Here is a 22,081-nt window from a genome sequence, read left to right as displayed (position 1 = left end):
TGTGGCCTTGTAGGTGACTGTCCTGAAAGCAGGGCTGGGAAGGGCTCTGCCTGCTGTTCCTGTTTATGGGACCACCTTGCTGTCCATTCCATTTGTTTACTGCATTCCTCTGGAGTATCCATAGCAGAAGTCTCAAGGTAGTAATGTGTAATTAAAACTTGATGGAACTTCTCTACTGTGGCTTCTCTCTTCTGAGGAGGTGATAAAGGAGAGAGAACAAATCTGTTCACAAGTCAGGCCTGACCAACCTGATAGCCTTCTCTGATTTGCCTAGCTTGGAGGAGGGTGCAGTAGTGGATAATGGTTATCTTAGGTAGGCTTTCAGCACTGTCTCCCATAATGGCCCCAGTGACCAAGTGATGAAGTATGGACTGGTAAGTGGACAGTGAGAGGGGCTAAAACTGCCAGAACTGCTGGGCTCAAAGGGTTCTTATCAATAGAGCAAAGTCCAGGTGGAGGCCAGTCACTAGTGGTTTACAGCAGACCTTTATAGTGGGGCTGGTACTAGTTAGAGTCTTCATCATAACCTGGAAGATGCAGCAGATTGCACCCTCAGCAGGTTTTCAGAGGACAGAAATCTCACAGGGCTGGTTTGTGTGGCAGGGCCTTTGTCAGGCTGGAGAATGTGGCCAGCAGGAATCTGAACAGAGAAGTTCAACAAAGGGAAATGCAGTGTGCTGCACCTGGAGAGAAGTAACTCTGTGCACCAGTAGCTGCTGGGGGCCAACTGTCTGGAAAGCAGCTTTACCATAAAGGACCTTGGGCCAGCAGGGTGCCCTTGTGACAAAGGTCAGTGGCATCTTGGGCGGGGGGTTATCAGCAGGTTTTGGGGAGGTGATTGTTTCTTTCTTTCTACCTCAGCATCATGGAGATGATACCTGGAGTACTGTGTGGAGAGTCTGGTTCAAGCATGGCTTAAAGAAAGAGGCCATGAAGGCATACAGTTGAGAGAAAAGGTAGTTGTAAAGCAATTCCCAGGCTTGATTCTATAAACAATTAGGCTCTCTCAAGCACCACTTTATAAACAATAAGGTTCTCAGACAGTCTTCCCATAACAGGCAAAACACTCTGTCCTTGGGCTCTCTGGGAAAAGATAGCTACTCTGAGAACAGATATGGAAGTTTTGGGAACTTGTCATATCACAGTGAGAACGCTGGTCCTGTTTTCAATAAACAAATCATAGGTATTGTAAAACAAAAGGAGGGGTTAGAGTTTTCTCTGTTAACCTATTATGAGTTTGGATTTTGCAATATGCATGAAGTTAATTAACACTGTTATATAAAGTGGCTGATTGATCAATAAATCGAAGTCAATGCTGATCAACGACAAGGTGGGTTGGCTTCCTTCGCTTTCGACAGTACTGTGCCCAGTTCTGGGACATACTGGAGCAAGTCCAGAGGAGAGCCTGAGAACGAGATTAAGAGAATGCAGCATCTGACATGTGAGGGAGGCTGAGAGTGCTGGGGCTGAGAGAGAAGGCAGAGGGGGATCTTGGAAATGTGTATACATACCTAATGGAAGGGAGTAAAGACAGACTGGAGCCAGATCCTTCTCAGTGAAAGGCAAGTGGTAATGGGCACAAACAGGAAATTCCACTTAAACATATGAAAAAGTTTTTTTTTTACTGTGAGGATTGCCAATACTTGGAACAGGTTTCCCATACAAATTGCTGAGTCTCCATCCTTGGAGATGCTCAGAATCTGACTGAACATGTTCCTCAGCAAGTTGCTCTAGTAAACCCTGCTCTGAGCAGAGGGGTTGGATTATGGGATCTCCAGGGGTCCCTTTGTACACAAAATCACAATTTCTCTGTGATGTACACAATTCTTCTGTGATGCTGTGAGCAAAAATCAGCCAGGAAAAGTCTTGAGGGAGATTGTGTTGTGAGGGTCTTGTGTTGATTTATTTTCTCCTTTGCTGTTTTTTAAATTACATTGATGGTAAGCCAGAAATAATAATAACCATTGTCTAGCATGTCCAATGCCATAATGTGTACTTTCCAGCCCTGGCAATTTGTTAATCTGTTTAGATTCACATACATGTACAAATGCAATCTGTAGCCACGTGCCCATCACCTCTGAATGGGCTGGGGCAGGATAATAGAGGCTGTGTTGTAATGTTCCCTTCAGGGCCAAGACAGAGAGCATCATAGAAAGCAATTAGCAGAATGGCCTAAGAAGGCAAATAAACATGATATGTAAACATCTTGGAAAAGTAGATGCATTTTTCAGGATGAGGAATGTAAAAGTTAGAAATTAATCTCCTTTAGAGCTGAGCCCCATTGCATTGGGTTACTAAGTAACTTGCACTGTACCTTATCTTGGAATTTTTATGGCACAGTAGCACATATGCCCTTGCCTGTGAACTGATTTCTTTCCAAAAGAAAGTTTTTCAGATTGAGCTCTAAGACAATCAGTGGCTCACTGTTGTTATTGCAGAGCTTCCGCTATATTAGTGCATAGCTGTGTTGCTGTTCTATACCTGAGAGTCCTTGAAATGAAGCACCTGCTTGGCTGGCAGGGGAATTGTAAAGAGAGAGAAGCTTCTGAATAAGACTCTCTTCTCTCAGTTGGAGAGGTAATTTTTTCTGGCCTAAAGCAACTCATCATCTTTTTGTGAAAAGAGAAAGAGAACAGGACCAGCTTTTAAGGATCTGTGCACCCTTAACTCTGTGAAAGACAAGTCTAGACCTGGAGTTATCAGGGTGATGTTTTCATTGTTGATAGAATTTGACTTTTAATTTTTCATTCTCTCTTCTTGTACATCTAGGTTACGGTACCGGGGATATTTTGGAGGTGTTACTGCTCTTACAAGAGATCAGTTTTCCAAAGTGAATGGATTCTCTAACAACTACTGGGGTTGGGGTGGAGAAGATGATGACCTTCGAATCAGGTAAACAATGAGGAACTAGTTTTAAAGAAATTTTAGAAGTTGGCCCTTTTAGAAATTTTAGAACTTTGCACTAAGCCTCCAAGAGCAAAACACCCCAGGGGCGTTCATTCAGAACAGGACTGAACAGTATTGCAGTGGAGATGTGAAGTCCAAGATGCAGTTCTGTGAGCATTTCCTCTTTGCAAGGGTTAGGTGTGTCCAATGCCTAATCCTCTTCCTCATGGCACTTTTGGCTGCGTGTGGGTTAAGTTCTTTGGTTGGTCTGCTTTGGTTTTGTTTCAGACACGCAGTATTTGTATTCTTGCTTGGAAATTGGTTATAATTGAAGTCTGGAGTGTGGTTTGCCAGAGATGCACAAATGTAAGGAGTTCCAGTGCTTTGCTAGAATGTGGGAGTGTTTTGGTGGGACTGGGTGTTTTGCATTCATTGACTACTGGATTTAATCCAAGTAGGGCTTAGTTTGTATTTGTGTAGTGTTGATTATAGTGAAGACAGCAAATAACTTGAATTTTAGAAAGGCTACATATACATGCATATGCCCTTTGCTCTTGTGAAAACTCATTTGCAGATGTGCCTGTCAACACAGGAGAAACCTGTTGTCTGGAGAGGTTTAGTGGGACAAAGAAGTCTACCAAACTTTTATGTTGAACTTTTGCTCTTTGCCTAGGAATAAACCTCTAATCCTGCACTGCTATTAGTAAATAGAGAAAAAACCACAAGCAAACAGCAGATAAGAACCCACTACTCTACAAGCTCTGCTGGCAGAGCCTATCAGTTTGTAACTCGGTTTATACTCTGTCATTTTTAAGTTCTTATCCTTTTCAGTTGCTTAAATTTGCAAACACTTTGGGGACATAAAATTTATATCTCTGGTGATGTTATGTAAATATAGAGGGGATTAAGTATGTTAGAAGTTAGGAACTTGCAAATGAAAAGTGTTTCTCGGTGTCAGTTCAGCAGATTGGTCAGCTCTACCTGAAGAAATTGGAAAGGTCTGCTGCAGGTATGGGTTTCTGTCCCTTAACCACAACTGTTTTTTCTTTCTTACTCCTGGCTAGATGCACCAACTTCTCTGTGACCTCCTGGGAGCTGACTTTTATAGTTCAGGGAGTGGCTTGGTGCTATTTTATTCCCTGGCTTCCCATGGGTAATAGTTCTTTCAGATATTCCCTTGGGCAGCAGAGAAGCAGCAGGACAGCAGGATTTACTGTGGGTCTCTACAATCTTTGCAAGGGGTTGGAAACAAGTGATGTTTTTGTGTGGCACATTGTAACTTTGCACTATTGAGGTCTTGGTGGGGAAACCAAGTCCCGACCCAGTGTGTGCTCTGCAGCCGGACTTGGCTTGTGCCTTGGGCTGGCCTGGTGACCGAGTTTGCAGGGGTAGGTAATGGCAAGCTTGCTGTCTGGTGGGCTGTTGTGCAGAGATCCTTGGAGCCTTCCCGAGGGAAGTCAGCAGATGGCAGCATCCCTTCGGTGCTCGGGACTCTCACATTCTGCTGATCTGCCTCTGGAACAAAGGTGATGGTCTCTTTTGGGCCCCCTCCTAAGGCGTGTATCTCAGAGAGATTCTTCAGATCATTTGTTGTAGTTGTTTGATAATTTAGTTCTACAAAGTCATGGAAATCTGTAAGGGGCTCAGTTTTTTCAAATCTTGGTTTCCTATTTTTCTTTCAGCTGATGAGTGACTAGCAAAAGGTGGACTATTCCTTAATTCCCTTGTCATAAAGTTTTTTTCTGCTGTCAGGGCAAAGCTGTGCTCCAAAGGTATGTGTAAGGTCAGAAACTCCAACTAAGCAACTGATGTCAGACATTTAAATCCATGCATAGGGCTCAGTGCTTCTGGCATTGTTCTCAGAGAAATTTGCTTAATGTGAACAAATAAAAGTTTTGCAGCTGTCTGACAGCTACTAAAAAAGAAAACAAGCTTTTAATTTATTTTTGGAGAACTATCAAGTATAAGGGTTTTATTGCAGGGCTTAAGATGGACTTGTTGCAGAACATGTGGAAACTTGCTACAGGGCAGTGCAGAGTAGTCCAGTCAATATTGATATAAATGTACTCTGTTTTATAATGTCTGCTTAAAGCTCTACATCTCTATTGTAAGTAGTTACCTGCTTCTGTTCAAAAGAAAGGTGTATCTGTCACCCCCCCAGACCTCTTCTCCAGGAATGCAACTCTGAGCCTCATTTCTCTGGCAAAATGGGTTGTGGAAGACATGCAGATTAGCTCTTACAACTCTGTATTTGCTTCCACAGCATCTACAAGAGATGGGGTCTCCAACTGTTGGGTTTTCTTCATTAACAGCTGGTTTAGAGGTGTTGTGTTCCTCACAACACTTTTTATTGCTTCTTGCAGGGTTGAGATGCAGAAGATGAAAGTGGTGAGGCCGCCTGCTGATGTGGCCAGGTACACAATGATCTTCCACAACCGTGACCATGGTAACGAGGAGAATCGAGAGAGGTGGGTCAGGAGCAGGTTTCTGCCTTGCACTGTCATGGTCTGTGGCTGAGCCAGGCAGCTGGGGGACAAGGTCTTTGCTCCAGGCCAAACAGGCTTCTTGTGGTACCCAGAGGCTCTGGGGGACACCCCTGTGACAACACTGTTCACAGCTGGCAGCTGCTTCCTCTACATGAGATCTTCCTAGAACTGACTGGGTGGTGTTCCATAGAAACTTCCAAAATTACACTTCCATAGGTATGATTATAGCAAGATTTCAGAGATTGAGCCAAAGGATTTTTCTCCCCATATGTGACTGTGCTGAAAACAGAACAACTTTGTATTTCTAGTAGATAAAAAGCCGTAGCTTTGCTTCCAAATTTACTACCATTGGGAAAGAGACCAAAACTCCTCTCCTGTGCATGTCAGTGAAGGTTTTTCTCCTCTTTGTCCTCAGGATGAAGCTCCTCCGTCAGGTCTCTAGAACATGGAAGACAGACGGGCTGAATTCCTGTTCCTATCAACTGCTCTCTGTGGAACACAACCCACTTTACATCAACATCACAGTGGACTTCAGTGTGCAGCCCAAGGTCTCATAGGGGCCAGCACTTCCCAGGTTATAGGAAATGGCAACAGATCTCCTTTGTGGCTGCTGTTAGAGCAGATGACTTCCAGCACCTGCTTGGGAGAGTCCTTCAGTAGCACAGGAGCAAGTAAAGTGCTCCTTCACAGCATCTCATTGGGTGGTTGAGAGTTTCCTTTTGTGAGGACTGGAGTTACAGACTGACCCAAGGGACAGTTCCTCGTGTTCTACTATGCACTTTTTGCTGGGACATTAGAAAACGTGTCCTTGTTTGGGCTGGTCCAAGGACTTGAACCAAGTCTCTGAAAAAATACTTGGTTTTGCAACTCTTTCTAAAGTTATTTTTGGTCACAATAATTCTTCAAAGAACTACAAACTTGATGAGAAAAGTAAAATTTTTTTGGCCTAAGGAAAAACTGCTTATGTGTGAGAGAAGAGCAGTAATGGTAATGGGTAAAGAGATGTTACAAATTTCTCAATAAATGCAGTCCACTGAGCTCCTGAGTTTCTCGTCCTTCACACCACAATGTCCCCTGCTGAGGGGGACATGTCCTGTGGCAGTGATCAGTCTCATTCTGCAGCAGGATCCCTGTTACTCTGCAGGGATGGGGAAGGAAAGGCAGTAGCCAGCTCTGTTGGAGGGGGAGAAATTCCACTCCACTAATTTTAATGCTTTGGGCCACACTGTTAGCAGAGTGTGACCCAGGCCATTGTCATCTGTGAGTCTTGCTTAAGTAACCAGCTGTTCCACTGTGCTGCTGGATTTGAGCAGAAGTCTTGATTAGAGCACTGGACCTACTGCATTGTATTTAACTGTCTTTACATGTTGATGTGAAGGCAGGCTTGGGAGAGTTTCTTTTAGGACATTATTCCAATTGTGGAGAAGAGTGAAACTAGATGTTTGTAAGTACAGTGGCATGGATGCAGCTTTTCAGTGATGAAGGAGTTTTTGTATCTTCAAGGAACAAGCCAAAATACCCTGTGTCACACTCTCAAAATAACTGGACCTGGCAGGCAGTGCTACAGACTCAGTTGGCAGAGAAAGTAAGTTTACAGCAAGGGCAACGGTTTGGGCTGACTGTGTCAATCTCACAATCAGGTAAGTACAATGCTTTCCTGCAGGGTCACAGCTCCACTGTTGACATGTTTGACCTCAAGGAAAAACTAATATTTAATTTCTCACCAGTATTTTATATTGAAGACAGCTCAGCATTCAGTGATACCTAATGTCTGAGCAACAGCTGTAGCAGTAGATTAATTTCCCTGCTCTGAGCAGGAGGTTAGACTTAGGTGACAGCCTCAGGTCCCACTCAGTCTGCATTACTTGCAGCTACAATAAAACAATTTCAACAGTTGTGGTTCAGGTCAGAAAAAAAAAATCAGGGATTTAAACTCTGGTTTGCCTGGTTTCAGGGCAACTTTCTCTTTTATTACACTCATTCAGTATTCTATAAAACTGTTCAGCCAAACACATAACTCCATTTATACTCAAATTTACAAAAGATATTTATAGAACAGTAAATGGCTTCAACACCTTCTCAAAATACAACCTGTCAGAGGCCAATCTGACAGAATGGCTTGCATCCCAATTAACACTTAAGTACAAAGCAGGACAGAGCTGTCCAGCTACTGAACAAAGGTTCCAGAAAGCTTGGATTTGCTTACGATCACAGATATGGCTCAGGGGTCAGTTTTACAGTGACTTGGACTATTTTTACAGTAAGCCACAGACTGTTTAGTAGCTGTCATATCCTGTTCCTGGAGCCTCTTCTAAATCTGAAACAGTTTGAAGAAAAAGGAAAGGCAAAAGGGTTAATCTCAGGTGGGGCAGACGCCACAGGAAAATGGGAGAGATTGGCTGAATGCCCATGTGGCACCCAACCTCTGCTTTTGTTTTCAGTCTCTTAAGAAAATGGGGGAACATATCCAATGTCCACAGTGATCTTGGTATAAAGAGGATGCTTAGTCCTGGAAAGGAGCCTGAACTGTAATGTATTCATTCCATCAGCTTTCCATGTTTTTCTGGTGTTGTGTTGGGAAGGAGGCCTGAGGGAGAAAGAAGACCTGCAGTTAGAAGAACGAAGGTAACATTGGCAGCTGAAGCTGCAGAAGAAAGAGTCTTCCAGAGGGCAGAAAAGCCCTGAGACAATTCTTCCCATGATACAGACTGAACAGATTAGAGTGAGTTCACAGTGAGTATTCCAAAGGAGGACAATTCAGACTGGACCCTGATCATAGAGGGAGACCAGTGAGGTGGCAGCTAGAGTCTCCAAAAACCAAGGAGCTGTCAGCAGCCTAGAGAGACCTGGGAGTGCAAGGCAGAAGTTTGCAGCCACAGTGTACACAGGCTGCTGTAGGTAGGTTTTTGACAGGGTTGTTATGGAAACCTGAGTTTTGAGATGATACAGAGAGATCTGCACTGCTGGTATGAGAAGCCTCCACCACACTTGACCCAACACCCTCCTCCAGCTCTTCTATATAAAACAGTCTTTGATAAAGTCTCTCATAGCACCTTTCTCATGTCTTCAAACTAGAATATTGCTTTCCACTATTTTAATGGCACGTTGTAACTCCACACAGACTGAACAGCAAGCTTTTAATATTGGGAACTTGTAACACAGTGCCCCTTCAAACTGAAATCTCCCTATTTATAAGACCGGCAATATTTTTTCCTTTAAGTTTTACTCCCTATATAATTTCATGTTTAAATCTAGTGTTAGCTTCCTAGCTGGCATCTGTCCTTCACAATAGGAAGAAAAGGCAGGAAACTAGGAGAAACCCTTCAAGTGTGAAGACAGGAGCTGAATGATTCAGTTGAAAGTGACTGGGGGCTGTTTTTAAACAGCCTTCCTAAAGCAGAAAAAGCAGCAGTGACATGAGGCACATGCAGCCCGTGCTGGGGAAGGTGACAGCAAGAGCCAAGCTGTCCCAAGGCCCAGAGCAGCCCCCAGCCCCACCAGGTACCTCCTCCAAGGATCTGGGATCTCTGTCTCTTCCTTGTAGTCCGTCACTCGGTAGCGGCCAATGTGAGGGGATGTCCGGACTATTTTCATTCCTGCCAAGTGAATCCTGTAAAACAACATATAAAAGTGTTTGCTTGGGCATAGAGATGCCACTTCCAGGCTTATGGTCAGAGATGATTTTCAGTGCTAATGCAATAAAAACAAAGTGCAGAAGCAGCACAGGGCCACATGACCTTCTCTAGCGGGCTCTAGGCCAGGCTTGGGCTAGAAAGCTCCCAGCTGCAGTGCACTTTGACAGGGCACAAGGGGATTAGAGCAAGCAGGGAATGAACATCAGCATACAGAGCATTCAAGAGCAGTTCCCCTGACTCTGAAAAATGAGCATTATTCCACTTCCTCCTAAGAGTGCAGCTTTTGCTGCCTAGAGGTCCATCACCTGAACTTTAAGGGAAAAGAAAAAAAAAAAAAAAGACCTCATACTTGCAGTTTCTGAAAGGAAGCCAGTCCTGAGTTTCAAAACCAGATTAAGCCTCTCTTCTTTGAGAAGTGCCATTCATTCAGATGGCCTGATTAGACTGGTTCATAAAAGATTAGGGATAAATACAGGCACCAGACAAACATATGTAAACTCAGCTGCAGTACAGTTAGATAAGAGAAGAGGAAATGAAGGCTCAGAATTCCAGAACAGAGCTTCTAAGCCCAGCATTCTGGGTGACTTTCAAGCAACTCACAGCCCACTGCTGATAGCACCTATGTTACTTTGCCAATAAAAAGTGCCTTCAACAGTGCTAGCTAAACCTCCACTAGTGCTACCACACCTCTGTTATCACAGGACAGCCCTCAGGCAGAGAAAATTCCTGTGAATGTAAGAATGAATGTTTGCTCAGTTGAGGTTATCTAACTGGCATGTTTGCAGCATTTGACTGCGTTCCATTGGGATCTGATACAGCAGGAATGTTAGGAAGCTGAAAGGCCACAGAATTGAAAATATTTGTCAGGCTAGAGCCACCAGATGATTATAACACTTCACTGACAGTGTTATAGTTCCATTATTTCACATGGAGTTTTAGACAGTTTCTTTTTTTCTGAACATAAGCTTATGGCACATTCAACCATAAAGAGACAAAAAAACAAGAACACTAAACTAGCTTTGCTGTCACAGTTTTTTTGCATTACAAATAAGACTAAAACTGAATTGTTAATACATTCATTTACTGGTAAGAAGAGTCCAAGAGACCTTCCTGTAGTTGAAAATGTTAACACATGAGTGGCTCCAATTAGAATAGTGTTTTCTTCTGGTATTTGCTACAACTTGTACTAGAGAGTACTGCAGTCTGGCAACTATAAGAGCAGCTGGCAGTTTTTTTTCATTAACTCTGCTTTTTAATAAGCAATATCCCAGAAAAAAAAAATCATCTTTGCACAGAATTTTTGAAAACTGGACACTGAAATGTCAAAAAAAAAAGATGCATTATTTTTTTGATACATGGTAAGAAGTGCTTGAGCTACTCCCAATATCCAGATCCCAGCTGGTCACTGAAGAACAGCCAGCTCATTCCTAACTTCTGCAGGCTGAGACTTCAGAATGTGAATAAATCATTAACAGGCATTGTCCACAGCCCCCATGTATCTCTGGGCCAAAACATTGCTAATCATTAGTGTAAGTTTTCTCTGAAAACATAGGCTCTAATTCCCTTCCAGAAAGGGCTATTCTGGGAGCTATAGAATTCACTTGCCTTCCAGGATTCTCTTCAAAGAAGTGCACTCCTATGCATAACTGGCATGACTCTACCCTAGGTACCAAAACCCAAATTAGATGCCTAAGCTATACTAAGAGCAGCTGAATAGACCCAGCATTGTAGTACTTGATATAAAGATCTATTTTCCTGGCATTCTATTCCTTTCATAAATGCTGACTCTCTAAACAACCGTACAACCTTTTAGTTGGCTTTCTCTGAAAGGCAAAGGAGGAATTCTATATTAGAAAATCTGGCTTTCAATTCCCAGATGAATGCTGCTTTGAAAAAAACCCTGTAACTTGTCACGTTACGCAAGACAAAAATAACAAAGGCTTCCATGGTCAGTTTAGTTTTATAAACTCCCCATGAGCCTGCCTCAGTGCTGGATGGTGCACAGGAAGGTGCACAGTGCAATTCCAAAGCTGAATAAAGAAGCTGCAGCCATGATTCTGTACTTGAAGAATTCACATTAGGCAGAGCACCTGGAACTAAACTCATCTATAGAATGCTGCTGCCAAGGCAACCAAAGTACAAGAAAAACCATCAACTCTTGCTGTCACTGACTCACGCTGGTACACAGGCTCCTCCATCACCCAGCACTGCAGACAAAAGACAGAATTCCTTGTGCTCCTTAATCCCAAGTGTCAGTGATTAGGTAACACTTGGAGCAGCCTAAATGCACTTAACTTAAATTCCCAACTGTCTGAGAATTAGTTAAGCACCTTCTTATTCCTCAAGGTTGCAGATTCCTTCCCTCCCTTGGGGCTGTCAACATCAGTGGAGGCACTTGTCAACCACAAGTGGTTATCACCCCTTGCACTGAAGGCACAAGGATGTGAAATAACATTCTGCTCCCCAGAAATGAGAAAGCTTCATTTTCCCAGCACATAGTGATTGGATTCATAGGTTCTGACCATTTCCTGACATAAAGCATTCCCAATAGCAACAGCATTTGGGATTATAATGGTACTGCAAGCACACTAAGGAACAATGTGGTTGGTTCCTTTCCTAGGGTGCTGTTATGCTTCACTTGCCAGCGTAGATCCACTTCAACCTGTCCTGTGCACTGGTACCTTGTAGCAATGTCATCATTTTCACCACCATCGCCCCAGTAGGTGTTGGGAAACCCATTCATCTTCATGTAATGTTCTGGAGTCAGAGCAGACACGCCCCCAAAAAAGGACTTGTATGGCAGACTAAAAGAGAAAACAAACAGGCAAACAAACACCACCCTCCAAAAAAACCCAACCACCAAAAACCAGAGTTCACTACTGAAGGTAATGCCTGTCCTCACAACTAACAGTGTGATCCAAGTCACACATACATGAATTGCATACTTGCAGGCACTCTCATGACAATGCCAAACCCCAAACCAGTAAACCCAGTGTAATTCCCATCATGTTCCATTCCCCTCAATGTTTCTCACCACGTTCCCCCAAAACTGACCAAAGTAAAGCTGGTTTCAAAGTTTGTATCTTGGATCAGTTTAAAGTATCGGTATCCTAGCACATCATATTCCACCTGATCCAATATTCCCACCTTATACTTTTTTTCTTAAAGGAAAATCAAACAGAAACCTGCCAGTCGTTTGCCAAGCTGAGCTAACTGTGGAACAGGGAACTACAGGCAAGGAAACATTCAAGATTGCATGCTTGAGTCAAAAATATCCTTTTCTAGGAAGTAACTGCTGCAAAACTAACACACAGAAAACTTCATTAAGTTTGTGTCTTTCACTGTTCCCACCCTTTCCCATACTTTCTAACCGGAAGTGAAGCAACTGGAATATATCCACAGAAAGCAAATGGAGGCACTCACGTGTACTGAAACTTATCTATGGCACTGGCCATGTGCTTGGGATAATATTCATCACAAACGTACAGGTTATAATCATTCTCAGGCACCAGGTCAATGTCATGCAGGACAAGGCAGTCCCACTCTTCATCCTTCATGGCCTCCCGGACACCAACATTGAGCAGCTTTGCTCGGTTAAATGAACCAGTCCCTACCTGGAAAAGAAAACCTACATTTCTTCACCAAAACAACACAGATGTTGTAAGATAGCTCAGTTAAAATTTGTTTTAGTCAAAAAGCCTTATTCAAATGAATGAATCAATACTGGCTGCAAATTCCATGCTCCCAGCTTTGAAAATGTCACCCACCCTCTCCACAACATTCTCAACAATTGTCAGCTTTGCTGTGTCAGGGGCCTTGCACTGTTGGCACCTCTCAAGAGATCCATCTATAAGCCATTCCTCAGGTAAACAGGTGTACAGCAACACTTTTGCCCTGACTACTGTTTACTAAAACTTACAAATCAGAAAAAGATCTTGGTCAAACAAAAAGCTTCTTTGCCCTCCCAATAAACTATTGGTTTTAACTGATGAATCCAAAACTTGCTCCCTTGCCACTGATCTTTTGCAACACCAGTCCATGTCAGGTACAAAAGGCTGCTTGACCTGCACAGACTGCCCTGCCAAGCCACATGTTTGTATGTGACATAGACTAAAAATATCCAGCTTCACTCCAGCATTCAGTCTCCAATTCTGCTCAGTAGTCACACTGAAGCTACAGACAAACCACATGCAAATCTCAGAAAGAGGAAAACAAAAGTTACAACTGCCCTGGGTTACAAAAGGAAAGCTGCGGGGTGTAACCAAACTCTACTTTCCTCTACATCATTTTCAGACAAACTCTTAAAGAAGGGTCGCTTGCAGCAGCTGCCCAGTGCACAGCCACCCCTCAGGATACAGCTGGGTGTTACATAAGGAAAAAAGAGGCAGCCCTGTGAGGCAGGGTAGTGTTTCTTTCTCTTCACACTCAGTTGTGGTACCTCCCTCCGGTAAAGCAGCAGTCCCACCCATCCTGAAGGGTCTCCGCTAAGGGGCCATCATGAACTCAATGGCACCAGCAGAACACCTGGCAACAACCACCAAGGACTCCAAAAATATTCTGTCCCTCATAGGACTACATCATTCCATTGTGAAACTCCCTGCCCTGGGAGGTACCACCTGAACCTGACCACATATCATCTCGATTTGGGGACTTGGAACACCATCACTGCTCAAGGGACCCAGAGGAGGACCAGACCTTCCACAGGACCACCGTTTTCAACACTGCAGCCATCACTTAATCAGGCTGTGACCACCATCCTGACCAACAGGGGGACAGGCTGTCACTTAAACCCAGTGTTTTTGTATTAATGCATTTATTGTAATCTTTCTATTAAGTTGTAATTCCGATCTGAAATCTTTCTCAAGGTGATTGTCTGGCAGTTCATTACTCCTGCTGGTTTACTTTCAAACCAGCACAACCACTTAGTGACAAATTTATACTCCCAGGAAAAAAAAAAAAAAACACAACAAAACCACAACAGAACCAAATAATAGCAGAAGGATGATCTTGACAAGTGGTACATTATTTCAGTCATTAGCAGTCATGGAGGCAGGACAGCTATCTGACCTCCTCCCAGCCCATGCATAAAGCACCATTTCCACATCACAAGAGTCACATTTCTTCTTCAGAACCCAGCCCTTAAGTGGTGTGGCTGAGCTCCCAGCAGGCACATTAGACTTGGATTTACCTGCTGGATCAGGTAGATGGTGTAGCTGAGCTGCTGGCGCTGCAGGAAGGGATGGATGTAGTAGAGAAGGTGGCGGAGTTTCTTCTCCTGGTTCCTGTAGGCCACGAGGATGGCGGATTTGTAGCGGGCAAAGCAGTGAGGTGGCCTGTAGTGGCCACCAGACTGAACAAAAGGATTTCTTTTTATGATCATCCTTTCACTAGGGAGCACCTTGAAGGTGATGGTTAATGGACCAACTGTAAGGAGAGACAGAAAAAAGAATCATCAGGAGAAACATCAATGATCTATCTTTTTTCAGACCTACGAGATCAGCTACCCATGTTTGCTCCTTCAGACAGCAGCCCCACCAGAGAAGAGTTAACAACACCCACGCAGATGTGGCTCAGTGATGAATTTCACTGCTGCCTGCTGGCCAGCTCAGCACCAGGGGACACACACACCACCTGCCAGGCATGCCGAGCCCGGGCACGGCCAGCAAGCCCCACTGGGCTGCGGCACAGCTGCTGCTCCCTGGGACTGCCTGCCTGCTACAGCCTGGTGCTGCTTAGATGAGATCCTTGAGTAAGTGGATTCGCTGAAAGAAACAGCGCTGAAAATTATTCAAGATGAACAGACACATCTGCTTTTGCTACCCATTTGGAAAATTTCTCTAGGCCTCTTTCAGAAGAGATTCAAGGACAAAGATGTGCAAGTGGATATTCAGCAGGTCAGGGGAGAAACAGTTTGAAGCCTGGATGAATAGAAATGCTTAGAAAATGTCAGTTCTACCTTTAAAAGCATTTCAAGTTCAATTTGATGTTACAATCACATGCCACAATAGCTGAATTTGCTATATTATTTCATTTTATACACTTTGATAAGCAGGCAGTACTTCAAAATCTGGGAGAAGCAGATGACAGACCTGAGAAAGAAGAAAGATATTATATTTTCAGGAACAGGCACAGGATAGCAAAAGAAACTATACATGGTTGTTGTTCTACTCAGCACCTCTTTTTAAAATACAAAATATACTGGATATCTTCAAGAGTTATTGCCTAATTATAAAAAAATCTGCATTTTTACATGAATTCTTCCATTCTTCAGATGGAAAAATACTGACAAGTCATAAGTGAAAAAGAATCCATATAAAGTGTCAATGCCCATTTTAACACAAACCTCATTGTTACAGTATAAATAAACAAATTCTACAATTATCTAAATGCCTGTACTCCTGGGTTGTGAGAAAAGCTTCCAGAAGCAGCAGAAAACTTGTATTTATACAGAAATCAGTGTGTCTTAATGGTTTTCTACAACTGTGAACTTTTAAGAAAATAATACACAGATGCAGAACAAGATTACCATCCAATGCTTAAATGAACTAGGAAAAAACTTTCACCCAAATCATAATTAGAAGCTGGCGATTTCAAATGACAGTTCTATTAAAAAATTCTTTGCAGGCCATGTTACCAAAGGCAAAATCTTTTTTTCACCAAAAGTGTGCAAGGCAAGTTTGTAGCTGGTGGTGGTTTTTTTTTTTTTCATAGCTATAAACAAGATTTTCTTTCCAAGCTGATAATTAACACTATGGCTGTCCTAAATCAAGGTTTTAGTATCTTCTAAGTGAGACTCCCTCTTAAACCACTGAAATAAATAATTCTCTCAAAAACCTTCTGATAATGAAGCATGGGAGAGAGAAAGCAAACATTTAGGCCTAGTGTTTAGGAGCTTTCATTTGAGCAGGAGAAGGTACAGGTGTGTTTTACGACTAAATAAGCAAGTGAGTCCAGAATATGCTTCCTTCAGTCCATCCTACATTCAAATCTCTGCTACAATTCTAACAAAAACAAACAAAAAAATTGAGCCTGCCCACATCCACATCCTGTTTAACTGACACAGAAAGAGGCAACATCCCTCCACTGGTTTTGGGGGTTTGCTTGGTTCATTGGTTTTGGGTTGGTTGCAGGATTTTTAGAGCAGTAACATGCTTAATGAGTAAATTTGCCCTAAAATTCAAAGTGTCCATTCTGAACCAGGGAACATTTTGCTACTATGAGGAAGCTGGTACACCTCATATTTCTGATGGGCAAACCTGTATTTGATAAGTGTCTCCTTTTCTCCCTCAAGGAACACACAAATGGCATTTCCTGAAGGTCAGTCTGAAGAGCCACTCATCCCATTTCTCACGCTGTCAAAAATGTCTGGTCTGAATCTTACTGTGTGGGTTTTCATTGGTTTCTGTTGGTTGGTTTGTTTTTAAAAAGAAAGCCTGACTTCTGCTTGTCAGCAATATTTTGCAATAGCTGACTCCTAAACATCACTTTTCAGTCCTTCTCCAACTACTTAAAATACAGGAGAATTTGATTTTCACTGCATTACCCGCAGCAGGAAAGCAGAGTACACTGCCATATATTTGTACCCAAAACAGAAGAGAGGTTCTTCAGAGAATCATTGTGAGGGCTGTGAACCTAGGTCACATTTACAGTGAACATTTCATGAGGTTATTTCCTACCTCTGTGCAGGCAGCTTCCCTTTCCACCCTTAAGACTCCCACGTTTCAGTCCAACAATGTTATCAACCTGTAGTTTATGTTGCTGTTTAGATTAATGGACTCCCTGATTATCAGATCTTTCAACCTAAAGCACCATTAACCACTGATTCGATGACAACTGGAGCTTGCTAAAGAAGTATTATATTCAGGGATTTCAACTATAGATCATTGCTCTAAAGAAAAAATAATAAAGGGAATTAATCCCTTTTATTCTCCCACAAAGGCAAGGTTTTGTTTTCTGTAAAACAATTGGGACTCTGTATTGCAGAGTAAGATTCTGCAGCAACAATCTTCAAATTCCAGAAAAAATAAGACCTTAATTTGAATGTAAAGGCATGAGCAGGACAATGCGAATAACTTCACTCCTGTTCTCTCCTTCCATACCCAAGCATTCCAGGAGTGTAACATTTGTATTTTCCAGGTTTTTCAAGATACTGTGTTCTCCTATGCTGCCTGGCTCCAGATCTCAAAAAAATCAGCTCAGAAGCTTAATCTGGAATATGCCAAGGGAAGGAAGAAAAAAAAAAAGAGTGTGACTTACATCCCCAAAACCTCTGGCTGCCCTACACTCCTTGGCTACAAGCTACATTCCGGCTCTCATGTCTCCCTGCCGTCCAACTAACAAAAGGCTAATGCAATCTAATCCAATTAATTCCCAAATGTGAGCAGAGCACTTGCAGGCTGGACCAAAGAGGGATAAAGCACAGCCTTGGAAAAGGAGGAAAAAAACATCTTACACATACTAGGAAGCACAGGATCCCTGTTGAGGCAGAGTACAGAATCAACACCCTGAAGTGTCCAAGCAATTTTTCCATGGCCAATTTTGTCATTGTTCCAAAGATGTTTCTGTGCCTGTACCATCACACAGAGGGTGTTTAATGAATATGAAATTTCAGTGTACAGTTAGGTCTCACAATTCCCTGTCTGTGTTAGCTAGTGCCACTGACAGCACACTCCCTGCTTGCTTCACTCCCTAGACAACACACTTCCCTGTGAGGGGACCTATGGGCCTTGGCCATATCTATCCCACCTTACGAAAGGAACTCCAGGACTTCTGAACTCAGAGTTTGCAGCTGTAACCACCAAGCCCAATGAGAATAACCAGAACTTACACAAGATGAACAGACAGGAACAGTAGCATGGGTGAATGCTGCACTCAGATACTGCAGCACCACACACTACATTAACAGAGTCATATTTCTGTAATTCTACCAGTGCTTGGGGAAAAAATAAAAAATCAGACCAACAGCTTTCATTTAAGCATCAGTTTCTAATGACAGAATACAAGGCTGCCTCAATGGCACCTGAAAATAAATCTCAGCATTAGCACTGCCACTTCTTTATTTCTCTTTCAATCCAAGAGAAGAAACTCTGGCAGCATTAGAAAACATAGCAGGAGCTACTTAATACAACAGATGGCCCTGCTCATGAAAAGGTTATGACAGATGGGAGTGAAAGGCAGTAACTACTATAAGAAGGGCTTGGAAAAAATCCTTCCATAGCATGAGCAAATTATAAACAGCAAACTTACAGACAGAACTTTCAACTATTAAAGTCCTCGAGGGCCACACCAACTTATTCAGCACGTACCATGCACAAAGGAAGGTACCCCTTTAAACCGAACCAGAAATAATACAATACAGCCAAATCTTCTAGCACCAAACTTTTTCTTTGTGAGTAGAAAAGATGAACTGAAGCAAGGTAACTTGCATGCAATGTGAGAAAGTCAGATTTTGAATTTAAAAGCTATTTAGTTATGTTTAACGAAGTATAACCCTGGCATATAAGCACTTCACTTTTTCTAAAAACAGAGGAGGAAGAAACAGGCAATGGGTTATTTGTGTAGAAACTTTAACTTCTGAGGGAACTCAAGTAATTTATTCACTTTATTAGTGAAGACACTGAATACCTGCAATGCTTTTCAAGTTCTTGGTCACAAAATGTTCAGTGGACACCACTAGGTGTTTAAAAGCACCACTAGTCAGCAGGAGTCTAGTTCCTCCAAGGCAGAGATGATTAGCAATTACACTTCAATTCTTACTTCACAGCCCTGGAAGAACCAAGTTGCTGCAGATTCAGGAGACAGGAAACAGACAGATGAGCTGCAAGCTGATTAACATTCACACAGTTATCAAAATGATCTACTACATATATAAATGGAAAAAGTGCTGCACTTCATAAAAGCCCTGATGCAGAAACCATTTAAGCCATTTGGCATCCTTCCAGGTACTTTAACACACTTTAGAGTGGGCACTGTGACTTATTACCATCTCTGAGCAGGAGGCTGAGTCCTCAAGAATTGATTTGAAATCTCATTTAATAGAGTTTATGAAATTAATATTAAAAGGCATTGCTCTCTGCAATATAATGCTTCCAAGAAACATCAGTCTCGTGAGAGATGATGGCAACAACTATTCAAGACATTTATAAAGTATTTATCTCAATTCATATGTGCCCATCACATATAAAACAAGGGACAACTCCCTCACAAAACAGCATGCTTCTCAGCTAAGAAAAAAGCAAAACACCCAGAAGAGGCTGGCATGCAGTGACAGAAGCAGTAATTTACATCCTATATTTCCAGGGAAATACCACTGAGTAAAAGTTAAGCAGTAGCAGAGACCTCATTTTTCTGAAGCTGAATTTGTATCAGTGCTCCAAATTACTTGTGTTTCACTTCAACAATGGTTCATATGCTCAGCTCAGTATTTTCATACAGCAAAGCTTACACAGTTACTTTGCTCATGGTTGGCTTTTTTTCCTCCCAGACAGCTTGCTGTTTGTTTCTGTCTGTGACTAACATCATGTTTCCATTTTAGCTCTGAAGTACCGCCTGCAGGACCATGCCCTGCTCTCAGCACTCTCAGTGATGGGCAGAGGAGGAGTTCTTCAAAAGATTTCCCAGCTCTAAGAGCACAGATTAGTGTAATTTTACTCTGTGTCCGCCTCCTCCATACACATCACTACTTTTACTTATCTGATGGTTTGCAGGCAAGCTGCAGAATTGTTTGGTTCTTTCTTTTTGACACTAAAGCTGTCTCATTTGACTCTTTAGGAGAGAGGATTTTCATCAGTAGTGGACACAAACTAGGTGCAGTCACATTTCTGCTGTGCTTTTTCAAATAAAACAATTCAGCCTGAAAAAAGGAATTGTAGCTCCCCAGAACTGAATGGGCTGCAGTGCACTGAGACCATGACACCAGCACCTGTGCAAAAAGGCTCTGTGCTACCAGGATTTCAGGAGTTGGTAGAGCCATTTCTATGGGAAATGCTGAAACACATACCCAAAGCTATCTTACACTTTCATCATACACACTGTGTGTACTTAATTTAACTGCAAGCATCAGGGGAAGGAAGAAAACATCTCAAAAGAACAAGCACCATTACAAAAGTTGCAGCCTGAGCAGGCTCATCCAAAGGGTCCCAGCAGAGCTCTCCAACCTAAGTAAGCAACCTGACATAAGAGCACTGGCTTCCCACAGAGCTTCCACATGAACCAAGGTCAACCATTTGCTCCTAATGGACTCCATGTGCAGTGACCAGCTTTCCTAGAACAGCAGTCCAAGGCTAAGGGCTAGGTGTAGACAACATTTAGACATGCAGAAACCTGTGTAGTATGGAAAAAGCTGACAAGAGTAACTTACCACACGGTACTCTAAGAAGGTGATGGCCCAAACCAGCTGTAAGTGCATGCTGATGGAACTGAATCCATTCATGGCTGGCTGAGTCAAAGGGATTCACTATTGCCTGAGCAGCACCACCACTTTACTGGAAACACACCTGCTTTATACACCTGGTTTGACTTTGCACTGACTTAAAATTTCTCAATTGTTTTAGTACTGCAACAGCTGGATGAATGCTGCTTCTTGGATCAGCTCTGGTTTGGTCCTACTGTGAATACAAATTAACCTGTGACCAGATTTTTAGGTCTAACAAAGAAATTTCTAAGCCTAAAGGATGTGTGACAATCATAGACTAGAAGATCACCATGAAGAGCAAGGTGCCATCCTCATTCATCCTCCTTAAGCTGATTTCAAGTCAACTTAATCAATTTATATTGAACTACAGATTTGATATAAGGCTTAAGACAAAGAACCAAGGCGTTAAAGTCAGAAGTCAATATTATGCAGTTTCTAAATTGTTGGGTCACTTTACACAAGACTGCCAAGAAAAAAAAAACAAAAAAGCATTACTAACTTGATATTATCACCATGCACTGTTTTTGCTTTTGCTCTACAATCTTGACATCTGTGTAACCAAACTCTCAATATTGGAAATTTATAGGCCAGTAAAACACTTTTCCCCGCACAAGCAGTAAAACAACACGGGTTGTTAACAGGAGAGAATTTTGGCAGCGAAAGTACACCAGCACACCTGTTTCAAAGTTTGTAGAAGATACAACTTACATTTATGACACCTTCAGGGTTATGAAGGAGGTTCTTTCAAACCACCTTTCCAGGGTTTTTGGAGGTTCATACCTACCCAGGACTGGGGACTGCGCTGAGCAGTAGGGCATGGTGTCCTCACTGGGAGCCTGGGTGAACAAGCTGAGGTTTGTGTACACATCGTGGGGCTTCGAGTAATCCACCACCACCACCTGAGGCGCCTCTACAAACCCGCGGAACACACGCGAAGGTCCGCTTCGGTAGAGGATCAGGATAAATATTGCTTGGAAGACAAACACAAACAGCAGGAAACAATGATTTTCCATACGGGAGAGGAACATCGTTTTTAGCCCATGCTCCAGGATCAGGGCGGCGAGGAGCTGAAGTGCCTTCCAGGGGCTGCCGTTCCACGCTCGGGGCTACATCGCTGTGCAGACCTCCTCCTCCCCCTCCTTCTTCTCCTCCAACTTTCTGAGGCGGCAGCGTGCTCCCCTAGCTGGGCTTCATCAGGACGCCGAGAGCCAGACCTCCCCTTCGCGGTGCGAGCTGAGCCAGGCGGGCTGGAGGAAGGGACGAGCCGGCCGAGCCAGAGCCAGCCCGCTCGGAGCTCCGGGGCAGCGGCACGGGCTCGCTGTGGCACAGGCGCAGCGCCCGCCCTCCCCCGCCCGCCTTCCGGCGAGACTACAGCTCCCAGAACGCACGGCGGGGCAGGGCGGGCCCCTGGCCGGGCCGTGCTGCCGCTCAGCATGCTGGGAGATGTAGTCATCTTCCCCCCTCCGTCAGCGGCCGCCGCTGTGGGCGAGGAGGGAGAAGGATGTGGTGGCTGCTGAACTGCACCCCGTGTCTCTCTCGTCGGTGAGACGAGACCCCGACTGCTGTCTCCACTTTAAATTGGCTATTAAACTGGTCAGGGAGAGATGAATGGAAATTTAGACATTGCAATGGACTGCCCAGGGAGGTGGCGGAGTCTCCGT

The 22,081-nt window shown here is 43.3% G+C and overlaps 2 protein-coding genes across 5 annotated transcripts in view; one reads left to right on the top strand and one right to left on the bottom strand.

Annotated features, from left to right (window-relative positions):
• The window catches only part of B4GALT4 (beta-1,4-galactosyltransferase 4), a 28,535-nt gene extending 22,133 nt beyond the window's left edge, over positions 1–6,402 (top strand). For all 3 annotated transcript variants that reach the window (XM_058825384.1, XM_058825385.1, XM_058825386.1), the window contains 3 exons: positions 2,770–2,892; positions 5,250–5,354; positions 5,788–6,402. In XM_058825384.1, the coding sequence (XP_058681367.1) occupies positions 2,770–2,892; positions 5,250–5,354; positions 5,788–5,929 (370 nt within the window). In that variant the 3' untranslated portion in view covers positions 5,930–6,402. The remainder of the gene's footprint in view (positions 1–2,769; positions 2,893–5,249; positions 5,355–5,787) is intronic.
• LOC131572280 (beta-1,4-galactosyltransferase 3-like) lies at positions 4,372–21,681 on the bottom strand. 2 transcript variants are annotated; one of them, XM_058825388.1, is made up of 6 exons: positions 21,205–21,681; positions 14,196–14,431; positions 12,494–12,621; positions 11,689–11,811; positions 8,878–8,982; positions 4,372–7,959 (listed from the first exon to the last, which is right to left on the bottom strand). In XM_058825388.1, the coding sequence occupies exons 1-6, from the start codon at positions 21,446–21,448 to the stop codon at positions 7,818–7,820; spliced, it is 978 nt and encodes a 325-aa protein (XP_058681371.1). In that variant the 5' UTR covers positions 21,449–21,681; the 3' UTR covers positions 4,372–7,817. The 2 variants fall into 2 exon arrangements, with proteins under 2 accessions (XP_058681371.1, XP_058681370.1); XM_058825387.1 differs by having other exon boundaries at positions 4,375–7,959; positions 12,431–12,621; positions 21,205–21,679.
• Positions 21,682–22,081: the final 400 nt, after the last annotated feature.

The sequence above is a fragment of the Ammospiza caudacuta genome, chromosome 2 (assembly GCF_027887145.1).
Source record: "Ammospiza caudacuta isolate bAmmCau1 chromosome 2, bAmmCau1.pri, whole genome shotgun sequence".
Classification (NCBI taxonomy): Eukaryota; Metazoa; Chordata; class Aves; order Passeriformes; family Passerellidae; genus Ammospiza; species Ammospiza caudacuta.
This window is presented reverse-complemented; position numbering and strand designations above follow the sequence as displayed.